This window comes from Pleurodeles waltl, chromosome 5, assembly GCF_031143425.1.
Source record: "Pleurodeles waltl isolate 20211129_DDA chromosome 5, aPleWal1.hap1.20221129, whole genome shotgun sequence".
NCBI lineage: Eukaryota > Metazoa > Chordata > Amphibia > Caudata > Salamandridae > Pleurodeles > Pleurodeles waltl.
In genome coordinates this window covers 213,291,181-213,304,271 of record NC_090444.1, presented here as the reverse complement: position 1 = coordinate 213,304,271, position 13,091 = coordinate 213,291,181, and the positions used below count along the sequence as shown (strand labels likewise).

Sequence of the window (13,091 nt, the reverse complement as noted above, 5' to 3'; positions counted from 1 at the left end):
AACTCTCAGGGAAAAAAAACAAGACATCAATCTTACAGAAAGAGAAACCATACTTGTTTTAAGGACAAACTTAAAATTATTTTACTCGAGAAGGAAAATAAACTACATATGTTGGTATGAATATCTGGTCTAGCAACCACAGTCTCACCTGCATCATAATTTTAGCACCCACCATTAAATCATCTGCTCTTGTCCTCTTATCTCATAAGATTGGAAGCAGGTTGACAGAAGCTAAGTTATTGTATTAAGTACTACAATAGTATTCTAACATTTGTGTGGGGGGAGGGGGTCATTGTGAATGTTTGCTGGATTTTCTTCTCTTTGGTGAAGTCTTTGATAGCCCTGAGTTCTCGGAACAAGGAGGTAAGCTCAATCCAAGCCCTTGGGGAGCAATTGAGGAGGACATCTGAGTCCTTCCAGCAGAGTCAGGGGTCAGCAAGCAACAGGGCAACTAGCAGGCCAGCAGTCATTCCAGCAAAGCACTCCAGATAAGCCCTTTGGGCAGCCATGCAGTCCCTCTGATACAGTCCAGTTGTAGGTCCAGAAGTGTCCGATTTGGTGGGGTCACAGACCCAGTATAAACACCCAAAGTGCCTTGGAAGAGGAGGAAACTTCAAAGAGTGGTTCTGAAAAAACACAAGTCACCCTTTTAAATCAGCCGTGTCTGCTGAGAGCCCTGGGGGGGAGAGGGGTATCAGTTTTTTGTGTGAGGGCAGGCCACTGGCCTTTGAAGTGTAAGAGCCCCTCCACCCTTCCTGCCCAGGGAAACCCATCAGCATGCAAATGAATGCAGATGTAGCTGAGTGTCCTGTGTTTATGGCTGTCTTGGTGAAACGCACAAGGGGAGTTGTCAACCAGCACAAACCACACATGGAATGGAGACAGGCTGAAAGGCACAGACACAGGCGCAGGGCAGAGAAATGGTTACTTTCTAAAAGTGACGTTTCTAAAATAGTAATGTAAAATCCAACTTCACCAGTAAGTAGGATTTCTCACTATCATTCCAACCATACCAAATATGACAAAGCTACTCCTCTTAGATCAGACACTACCACTTAAAAGCATATAACAGAGGTTGCTAGCCTATGAGGGGAGCAGGCTTCACAGTAGAGAAAATGACTTTGGGAGCTTTTCATTACCAGGACATGTAAAACGTGTACATGTCTTGCATTTCACTTACATAGCACCCTGCCCTATGGGCTACCTGGGGCCTACCTTAGGGTTGACGTGTGTAATAAAAGGGGAGTTTAAGGCTAACAAGTAGTTTTAAATGTCAACGCAAAGTGGCAGTGAAACTGCAGACACAGGCCTGGCAATGGCAAATCTGGTTAAGGGGCTACTTATGATGGTGGCACAATCAGTGCTGCAGGCCCACTAGTAGCATTTAATTAACAGGCCCTGGGCACATGGAGTGAACTTAAATAGGCACCTTACAACTAAATAATTATGCCAACTGGGTATGAGCCAACGTTACCATGTTTTAGGAAGAGAGCACATATACTTCAGCACTGGTAGCAGTGGTCAAGTGCTCAGAGCCCTAAAGCCAACAAAAACTAGGTCAGAAAAAGGAGGAGGAGGAGGAAGGCAAAAAGTTAGGGATTACCCTTCTGAGAGCTCTATTTTCCAACAATGCCCTTGTCCTACAGCATGTCAATAGGGTACAGGTGTGGCATTCCTATTGTTGAACCAGACGACATACTGTTTGGGGGAAAGGACAACATGTTTATTCTGTCCAGTGAATAAGCAGACCCAACTTTCAGCAGCACAAACACTTTAGTTGCCAATTTACAGAGTACAGTATAGGTATAAGAAACAGAATTGTCTGCTGGTAATGCAACATATACATCCATATGGATTAGGTGTTCAAAATTGTATATATATGCAACGTCTTTACTATTAGGGCATATGCTCTAAGACAAGGCATTTAGAAAGCTGGTCTGGTGTGTGGTGGACACCTACGGTGTTATCACCCTCTGCCAGGTCCAGGTATCCCCAATTAGTGAAGTGTAGGCAGTGTCTTGGAAGCTAGGGCTCTCTAGAGGTAGCTGTGGATGAGACATGCAAAGCTTATGCAATACCATTATAGTCACGCAGCACTTACGCACATGAAAGAACCACACAGTGTTACAACAATAAAGGTACTTTATTATGGTAACACAAATACTAGACTAATAGGCAGTCCCCCAACTGGAGGTAAGTAAACACACCATTATACATACATTAGTAATCAGTAAAGAGCATACAAAGCAATAAGCATTGGCAAAAGTAATAGAAAATAGTGAGGGACAACCATATACTAAAAAAGTGGAATGTGGAAGGCAGACCCCCATCCAAGAATGTGGAATCACTAGAAAGGAGCTGGAGGAAATAGAAACCCCAAGAGATGAGTACCAGAGTGACCTCCAGCGACCAGGAGAGGAGAGCTAAGTACTTGGTTTTCCCCAAAACAAATAGGAGGACTTTGGATAAGGATTATGCAAGACACAAACCAGACTGGAAGAACCCAAAAGGTAGATTCCGACAGAAGAGGGCTTGCAAAGGAAGGGGAAAAAGGCAAGTTTGTGATGAAGTGTCCGGTCGTGGCAGGAGCCACTACCCACCCTTCGGTGGATGCAGGACCAGGTCGACGAGGGATGAAGACCAGCAGTGCAGCACAAGAGATAAAGAGGAGTTCCTTAAGTGATGAAGGTGGTGTCCCATGTCATCTGTCGGGTTGCAGTTGGTCAGTGGTGCTGGAGACCCACCAACAAGCCTTGGAGGAGAGAAAGAGGGGGGGAGAGAAAGAGGGGGGGAGAGAAAGAGGGCGAGAGGGGCGAGAGAGAAGAGAGAGAAGAGAAGGGGGAGAGAGAGAGAGAGAGAAGAGAAGGGGGAGAGAGAGAGAGAGAAGAGAAGGGGGAGAGAGAGAGAAGAGAAGGGGGAGAGAGAGAGAGAAGAGAAGGGGGAGAGAGAGAGAGAGAGAAGAGAAGGGGGAGAGAGAGAGAGAAGAGAAGGGGGAGAGAGAGAGAGAAGAGAAGGGGGAGAGAGAGAGAAGAGAAGGGGGAGAGAGAGAGAGAAGAGAGGGGAGAGGGGAGAGAGAAAAGAGAGGGGAGAGGGGAGAGAGAGAAGAGAGGGGAGAGGGGAGAGAGAGAAGAGAGGGGAGAGGGGAGAGAGAGAAGAGAGGGGAGAGGGGAGAGAGAGAAGAGAGGGGAGAGGGGAGAGAGAGAAGAGAGGGGAGAGGGGAGAGAGAGAAGAGAGGGGAGAGGGGAGAGAGAGAAGAGAGGGGAGAGGGGAGAGAGAGAAGAGAGGGGAGAGGGTAGAGAGAGAAGAGAGGGGAGAGGGGAGAGAGAGAGAAGAGAGAAGAGAGGGGAGAGAGAGGGGAGAGGGGAGAGAGAGAAGAGAGGGGAGAGAGAGAAGAGAGAGAAGAGAGAGGGGAGGGGAGAGGATGGAATCTCTTCAATCTCAGAGGGTGCATAGCCCGGGAAATGTTGCAGTTGCCAGAAGGAGCCAGAGAAACAACTTTGGAAAGCGGAGTCCTCGTTGCAGATTGGTGGTTCCTGAAGAGTCCAGTTGCAGTTGCAGTCCCAGAAGATTAAGTAAACGAGGTAGAGGAGTCTTGCTAGAACCTTGAACGTCAAATCAGAGGACCAACCCAAGAGGGAGACTCTAAACAGCCCAGGAAGGGGGATTGGTCACCTAGCAGGGTGACCACCTATGCGAGTCCCCTACCTGACTTGGCCACTCAGATGCTCCAAGGGGCCTCTGAACATCTTGGAGTCAAGATGGCAGAACCAAGTGGCCACCTGGAGGAGCTCTGGGCACCTGGGGCACTCTGGGGTGGTGATGGAGAGTAGTGGTTACTCCCCTTTCCTATGTCCAGTTTCGTGCCGGAGCAGGGACAGAGGGTCCCTGGACTAGTAAAACTGGTTTATGCAAAGAGGGCACCAAATGTGCCCTTCAAAGCATACCGGTGGCTTGGGGAGGCTACCCCCTCCCAAGACATGTAACACCTATTTCCAAGGGTGTTGCCCTCCCTCTCCCACAGGAAATCCTTTGTTCTGCCTTCCCCTGCTTGGGCTGGTCAAGCAGCAGGAGGGCAGAGACCCGTCTGGAGGGTGGCAGCAGCACGGGCTGCTTGCAAAACCTGAAAGACTAGTAAGAGCAGTGGGGTCCTCTAAGAAACGCTCCAGAATGAATGGAATCATACAACCAATATTGGCAACAGAATTGGGGAATGATTCCGACATGTTTGATACCAAATATGCCCAGGTTCATAGTTACCATTACGTAGCTAGACACAGGTGTCCGGGGTTCCCTCAAACACACGTACTTACACCCTGCTTCTGGGCTAGGAGGGCCTATCATAGGGGTGACTTACAGTGACCTGGTGCAGTGACTTGTAGTGCAAGGGTGCATGCACCTTTTCACGCAGGCTGCAATGGCAGGCCTGCAGACACATTTTGCATGGGCTTCCATGGTGGCACAATACAAGCTGCAGCCCATGGGGAACCTGTGGTGCCCCAATGCCTGGGTATCTAGGTACGATATACTAGTGACCGGTATGGTGGTACCAGTATGACAATTGTAGGGTGTGCAAAGCCCTAAGCAACCAAATATAGAGCGAGCATAATCACTGGGGTCCGGGTTAGCATGATCCCAGTGACAACAGTCAAAGCATACTATCAGCAGGCAAAAAGTGGGGGTAAGAATGCCAAAGAGAGGGTACTTTCGTGAAATGCACGAGTTATAAGCTCTTCTTGCATTACTGAAAGTGGTTGCAATACAAAAACGCCTACACATTTACAATATTGATAATGATCCCAGAATGCTCCTAGTTTATATACTAGTACGTACAGAAGAATTTAAGCAACATTTGTGAGTGTTTTTAAAATAAAATGTAGCCAAATAATATTTTCAATTTGATTACAAAAAAATCTGGCATTTTTGCTAAACTACCATGCAATTTATGTTAACTTTAAATAACACTTTCCTAAGGTGTAATTTAATAAAACATGTTTGATGCAGGCCAGTATTTAAAAAACTAGTGAAGAATCGGGGTACAAACCATTAATGGCCCCTGTATAGATAGCATATTAAAAAAATATATATATTTAACCCCACTCCCCCATACCCTTCCCCCTCACCCCCAATCTTTAAAGAAAGGTGCAAAAGTAACTCCCCAGTTCTCGGACTTTGCATTGGTGCAAATTTACAACTTATTGGAATTCACAAGCGTTTATGTAAGCAGGCAGGAAACACACTCCTATCAACATTTTATGAATTTTATTTTTGCAGACGCAAAATGCTGCAGGATCCCTTTCCACCCTAGAAAAGGGGTTATTTCTATTGTGTTAGTGTAGGAAAGTGCCCCTTTTTGACTGGCATTTGACGCAATTTTGACAGAAGTGCACCAGGCTCCTGCTAATCAGGTCCCCAGTGTCAGATCTCTTTCCTCAAAACTGTGCAATTGTACCCCAACTGACAATACCTTTAGCACGCCTCCAACTGAATAGTAAATTGTACCTAGGGCATGGGTTTAAGGAGGGTCCCAAAGAGTTGCACCATTTATTGTGCCACCCTACGGGACCCCTCACCACACTTCGGTAGACTGCCATTGCAGGCTGTGTGACATGGTGCATATAAAATTGAAAACACGACATGGCACACACCTGTGTGCCATGCCTGTAATCAGTACAAGCAATATAGGTAAGTCATCCCTACAACTGGCCTTACAGCACTACGACAGGGAGCATTATGCTACAACTGAGGACATATCTGCGTGGACAGATATGTCCCGGTGATGTGTAAATCAACTCTTAGACATTACAAGTGGACTGGGAAGCTAACTTAGGGTAAGTACTGGGCACTGGTCAAAACTGGTTTCTCAGCTACATAATGGCTTCATTAAAACCTATAGTGTTTGGTATCAAATACCCTGTATTAGCAAACCCACAATGATTCCAGTGATTAATACATGGACAGAGGTTACAACCCGAAACCTACTAGTCCTTTAGTGTGCTGGCTAACTGGTACAGTCCAGCCTGCCACCACAGACCGGTTTCTGACCCCTGCAGATGACAGCCCTCACTCTCGGAGGTCAAAAACAATGCCTCCTCCAGAGGAAGGTGTTCATACCACCTGCAGCAGAATGGCTACACAACAAGGCCAGGGATTTACACGTCCCTGCCGCCTTTGATTTGTGACCCAATCTCTCTTCAGACTTGGGAGATGCCACCCCCTGCCCTGAGGTCCATTTGGCTCCAGGACAGGCAGACAATTAGATATGTAAGGAGGCCTGGTGCACTACCAGGCCAATCACACCCTCCAAGGCGAGTTGCCTGATGTGCCTCACTCTAGGAAAATTCCACCATCTTGGTGATGGCAGAATTAGGAACTCTGGGACAGGGTTATGCCCACTTCCCACAGGAAGTGGTCATATAGGGGTTGTAGTGACCCCAAGAGTAAGAAGCCCATTGGCTACAACCCTCCACTCCCCTTAACACCCCTAAATTTAGTACATAGGGGTCACCGTGCCATGAGGAACTCAGAGTCTACTGACCTAAGAAAGAGGATACCGAAGAGCTGTCAAAATAAAGAACTGAGGAGCAGGAACTGACTTGGCTCCCAAACCTGCAGGCCTTCCTGCTGTCCCCGACTACTGCATTAAAGTCGCCTTGTCCTGCAGCTCCTCTGCCTCCAGAAGCCTGGGATGACTACCAGTACTTCAAGGAACAACAAGCCTCTCCCCTGGAGTTGCAGCGCTACTTCCCTGCAATCTACAGGCACCCAAGAAGAACAGCAAGAACCGCAAAAGCCCTGGGCCACAGAAAACCCAACACCTAAAAGCACCATTGCACCCAATCCCCCCAGCCGGCATCAAAATGGGCCAATAAGGTCCTGACACCCTCCAGAGCGGAACCTCCACCTCGGGCTGAGGCAGAATGATTTCCCAGTCGCTGTCTGCAGCCTCTTTGTGCAGGAACCAAGAACTGCGAGAAGTCTTTACAACGCATCCCCGCCTGACAAAGACTCACTGCACACGTGCCCCCCAGCCCAAGCTGCTGTGGACCGACGGTGGGTCTGCGTGCGAAAGACCCTCAAGTCTCAAGCCCCCACCCCCTCCTGTGTTCAGCTGGACTGGTCACCACATCCCCTCTTGCAGCCTCTTTTCCCCCAGACAGTTTCCCATTAAAGAGAACAACATTTTGCATGTGAACCAAGCTTGAATGGGTAAATAGCTTTGAGAAAAGGCCCATAACTTTTGCTGAGTTCACCTAGTTGCAAAAAATAAACCAGCCATTGATCTAGTGCCGGGTTCATGCTCCTAATTAATGCAGACAAGGAAACTTAAGCTCATTGACAGGAGGCGATCTGCAGAAAAGTTATACAATGTTCTTAAGTAGCAAAGGTCAGGTAATGAGCAGTCTGGCTGATCTTCATTTGGCAACCTAGGTATTGGACCCAAATATATCAATTGGGTTTATTTTATGTATTTTAGTAATATATTGTGAAACTAGGTGCCATAATAGGTCACCCTACTGCATAGCATCAAATGCGATCAGTAGATTATTATACAGGACATTTCTGAAGCATTCCGTCCCTTGGACAAGAACACTTTTTAAAAATAAAATTGCACACCCCTCTAGGGGAAATGCCCTATTTATGTCCATCAAAATTTATAACAGTACTAGTAGGGGAATCACCCATGCCGCTGCCCATCTCAACCTTAAAGAAGAAAGAGTTTTATATCCACCTCATCAAGCAGTCTATGTGTCCCTAGAACAGCATGCATCACATTCAAGATAATATAACAAATCTTCACTCATCCTTCATGCCCTGAAGACACACTGATCACCAAGGGTTTAACAATGAAAATTCTCAGTGTCAAAGCACTGAACTAAGTCTTCTCATGTGCTTACCCAAGAGTTTGACCATTCTACATATTGAGGTGTGACTTCTTTGTTTAAGAAAGAATAGGCAATCATTTTCTCAACTCCTTATCAAGTTCCTCCAGATGTAGTGAAAACCTGCTCATACACAAGCCACTGCATCTCAGTGCATCATGCAGCCAATTTATTTTGTACTAGCACCTTCAGAAATGCTAGCTTCAAATCACAACCAGTGTAAGTGGCGAATTAACTTTAAAACATTAGTACCAGATTTATTTCTGTGAGGTAAGGATACTCCGCTGCAATGGCGACAGAGCATCCTTAGCGTGAAGATAATTATCACATCGCCCAATATATATGTGGATGCTGTAACCATGGCGAAAATGGCTCCATCTATGGCATGGCTGCCACCCTCCCATGATCTGACTGAGTAAGGGGCATCTGCAGCTGACCTGCAAGTCCGCACATCTAATTTTGATGTGCAGACGTACAGGTCAGTTTTCACTGCCCACCACCACCTCCTCATCATCATCAGGGGACTCCTACTGAACCTGGTTTCATTTGTTTCTGTCACGGGCACTAGGCCCAGCCACACAAGTGGGTCAGCCTTTTTTTTATTGCCACAAGTGGGGTAATGATGAGTGTTAGTAATTTTGTAGTTCCCAGCAGATTCCAGAAGTTTCCATCACAAAAATGGAAGGAAAATGTATCATTTCAGGCAAAGTTTGATATTTACATAGTATTGTTGGCAAGAAAACCTTGCAGGATCCATGCAAGGAACACCACCCGGGATTCCCCTGGTTGTCTAGTTTAAAAAAATAAAAAATTATGGTTCGTAGGTTTGCACGGGTGGTGCCACAGCAGCTATCCCTATTCCTCATCTTTCAACCAGGGGTGTGGAATTTAACAAAATATCTACTTGTCTATGGGACAGGTTGCTTCTTAAATCTACCTGTCCTGTAAAAACAAAAAATCTACTTGCCCCCCTGGTGCCATGTTGTGTGACAACATATTATGGCAGCAACCTCATTATGCAAGAGCTCTGGTAATAGCCTCTCTGAATATGCCAGGGCTACTACTAGAGTAGGGGATATTTGCAATTTCAATCCCTACTATAGCAATTTCTTTATTTTGCTCCTTTCCGCAGATCTACATACTGGGGCTGGAGGAAGCAGTAAGCAATAGTTCCAGGGCTGGAATGCCTTTGAGTCCGCAAACCTACTAACTTCCTTTTTTTAAGGATTTCCACCAGCTTTTCTCTAATCTTTTCCTATAATGAGAATGGTTGAAAATTTACTCCCGACAATGGCAGAAGTAGAAGCTCTTCCATAGTTGGGAAAAGAGTGGTTGGGGGGGCGGAAAGTGAACTTGTAAACGCTCAATAGATTTTCACACGAGCAAATCTATACATGCATATTTGCTTGTGCTAAAATGCAGTTGACAAATATTTTCTAGGAGTACGATTTCCTGGTCGGCTTATTTGCTTGTGCTAAAATGCAGTTGACAAATATTTTCTCGGAGTACGATTTCATGGTCGACATACCATGGGTGCACTTTTGTGACTTTTTTTAAGAATTGAGTACCTAATTCGGTCTGGCGTTAACAAAGACATTTCGTTTTCATTAAACTTCTATTTCTCTATCGGCTGGCTTTACTGTGAGTAATTGTATTCTGCTCTTCCACAAGGAGGATATTGGCACACAAAGTAGTTTTGTTCAGTGCCAGGAACTACTGTGGCAATAAGTGGCATAACGAAACTGGAGAGCGCCCCCTGCAAAGAACATGGAGGGCCCCCCGTCCAGACCCAGGGCAGGTGCTGTGTTGAAGCGGCCCCCATGCGGGGGGCTGCGGGGCCTTTGTTATGCCACTGGTGCCAATGTGTGCTTTTTGGGACCAAAACATTTTATTCCTTTTGCCAGTGTTTGTTAGAATGATGAGGGCCCGACAGCTCCCACAGCAATAAAGTGTTACAAAAGCCATGTCAAAACAAGGCACGAACTGAAGAAACAAAGACTCACAAAAAATGTCAGATCGGTTGGCTTTGCCAGTGCTGGTTTATTTTCATGCTTCCCATAATCTTGTTGAAAATGGTTACACTGATTTTCCATTCCGAATATTTGTTTGGAAACGGTGCCATGCATCAGCACATTTTACAAAATTACGCTTCAAAGAAATCTAAAAATTGAGCAGAAGCCAGGAATAGAGGCACCACAACTGAGCCTGGGACATAACTACTTAAACCATAACCAAAAGAGTTCTTGCTACTGATATATTTTAAAAACAGCGTTTTATAGTTAACATATAAATACAGACTATGGCTAATGACACACAACACACATTATGTCACAAAATAAACCCAAATTCATGGGGCTTATAATTAAAGTTATCTTTGAGATTGGCAAAGTAGCAAATATAAATGTCAATAAATACAATAAGTACATACCATGCCTATTAAAGATGACCTCTGCAACAACAACAACAAGGATGGAATACGTGAATTCATCTCAGTTCCTGGAGACTGCTCTGGTCGCATTCCAGTTCATAGTATTTTAACCCACCATACCATTCTAGACTCTAGCCTGCCTTATGCAAATCAGCACTGACCCTGTTCCTCATTGTTAGAAATGGGAAAACAGTCTATCCTGAACTGGCAGGGCTGACAGTCAGTCGACAACAGATTTTTAAGCTTGTACATCTCATGAAACATTTCTGCTTTCATGGGATAATGCTAAAGAAAGGTGGTAAAGTAGAAACTGAACATCATAATTTGATGCACTAAAGGAAACGCAAGAACACAACATACCACTTTGAGATTCTGAAGCTTCCGACCAAGGCAGTCCATCAACAGTGACATTCTCTTGTACTATTGTTTCAAAGTTCTGAAAAAAAGAAAAAGAAAAAAATCTATCAATAAACAGTGTTGGGTCCTTTTCACATTCTGCATTTTTCAAAGCTCATTTAACCCAATTCTGAAACACAAGCACGAGTTATGTTTTTTGTTAATGTTACCTCGTTTTTAAAGTTCATTTAAAAAAAAAAAAATTCTAGTACTTTCACTAATGTTTTATTAGTAAGACATTACAAAAAACAACTTTTAGCAATATATTGTATTAGCGGCATTCAGGTATGTTATAGAAAATATTTCTTCTGGATATGCAGTGCTTAATTGGAGCTGGTGGATGCAAGTGGAGCCCTCTGGCACTCATTTAGGAGTACCAGCATTTAATTTTTCTCACCAGACTGCATCCCAGAGTGCAGAAGAGGAAAAACCACAAAAGAGGGAAAGGAGTGTTGTGTAGCCATTTTAGTTATAGCTCCATACATGTTATTGTAGCAGACGAGGCCTGCTGATGTGCACTTTAACATTGATATATTTTATTCAGCTTCGTTTATTATTTTAATGATAGCCACATTTGCGGTCTTGTTTTATTTTTCTCTATTTGGCTGTTCTTTACCTAGGCCAGCACTGCGTTCTTAAAAAAAGACATTTCTTTCACTCTGCACTTTTCTCAAGGCTGCAGTATGATAGGTTGCTGGTAAACCTGGTAACGCTTTGTCTCTGGGATTCATAGAAACATACACATCCTTACGTAGGGACATTTTCTCAGAACATCAGCTGTTTTATTACAAAAACACTTCTCTGTCCCATACACATTAAAGGGAGATTCCAGCCAGATGACCATGACTGTATGCGGATTGCTTGACACTTCGCTACAGCTGCTTATGCAGACTTCAGGCCTCTTGCTCAGGTATGAGGGATGATGTCTTCCCAGGGGAACCTGAAGGGCAGAACTAGAGCTTAACATGCTGTGCTCTAATGTAGCCTAGGTAGGAATTAGTCTACTCACAATATGGTAGCGTTATTTTTATGCTTTACTCTTCTCGTCACTATTTTAATCCTGTCATGGTTCATCGTCCTGGTTATTGCAGTACATGCTTTAGTATCCAAGATGCAGTTGCTTCATTAAAAACCTTATTGAAACACATACTGCCTCTGATTGTCCTTGTATACGTGAGACTAATGTAACTGAGAGAAACGGATGCGATCTGAGTGACCACGATTTCCCTGAGGAGTCAATTGTGTCATGCGCTTGGCTGCCCAATCATCCCTTCTCTTGGTTAGGGATGAGGCACTGCTAGTAGCCGGAGCAAAACCCGGATTAAGCCGACAGGTGTAATCTATAGTGGGTTCAGACTCCGTTCCCCACACCACAGGTGATTCTGCCGCTCAAATCCAGTAGTTTCATTAGAATAATGAGACAGGAGGAGGGAGACTACAAGAGTGAGATGAATGGGCAGAAGTTTCTGGTAGTGGATGAAAGAGGTATCAAGTGGAATCAAGACTACGCAGTCTTGGTATTTGGAATCCCCAACATTCAATAGCTCCAGCCCCGGCTTCAGAGCAAAAAACTTTGGGACCTGACATCTATCCTTTTACAAAATTGAGTGCTGTGTATGTGCAAAACACTGTTACCAATACAGTGACAGCAATACTAACAAGCATTGGCAAGCCAATAGGCCTATGAAAGAACTATTGGCTTTAGCAATGTGTTTTTGCCATGTTGAACACCAGTGTGGCAACTGTTCAGCATGGCTAAAAGGTAGTGGTGTGGAGTGTCCTAGAGGAGTGAGTGCGGGAGAGTAGAATATCATGGACTGGATTTGTTGGAGTGGAGAGTCAGAGTGGTTTAGAGGGGGAGTGGAGTAGAGACTCACAGGGGAGTAGAGTTTGTTGGCTCAGTTGTAGAGTGTCGTAGAGAGCAGTGTCGTAGAATGCAGTGGAATGGCGTGGGATAGAGTGGAGTGGGTTGGCGTGGATTGGATTGGGGCAGTTTGAGGTGGATTGGGGTACAGTGGGTTGGACTGAATAGAGTGGGGTGATTGGAGTGGGTGACCTGAATGGGGTGGATTGGGGTAGAGTGGGGTGAATTGCCAGAAGGGTGGGGTGAATTGGGGGGGAGGGGGGTGGGATGGGGTGGTGTGGCCTGGAGTGGACTGCATTGAGGAGGGGTGGAATGGAGTCAGTGGGGTGAATTACATTGAGTGAGGTTGTTTGGGGTGGAATGGGGTGGGTTGGATTGTAGTGAGGTGGAATGCTGTTGCTGCTCGTGAGGGGACTACAAGCCCTGTGTGTCTTTGAGGGCGAGGAGGAGGCGGCCCTGATGGAATACCTATGGACATATATAAAATAAACCCAGAGCTGTGGGCCCCTTAGTTAACTGTAAT

The 13,091-nt window shown here is 45.3% G+C and overlaps 1 protein-coding gene across 2 annotated transcripts in view; it reads right to left on the bottom strand.

Moving 5' to 3' along the window:
- The window catches only part of NSL1 (NSL1 component of MIS12 kinetochore complex), a 111,941-nt gene that overhangs the window by 79,079 nt on the left and 19,771 nt on the right, over nt 1-13,091 (bottom strand). For both annotated transcript variants that reach the window (XM_069233916.1, XM_069233917.1), the window contains exon 2: nt 10,669-10,744. In XM_069233916.1, the coding sequence (XP_069090017.1) occupies nt 10,669-10,744 (76 nt within the window). The remainder of the gene's footprint in view (nt 1-10,668; nt 10,745-13,091) is intronic.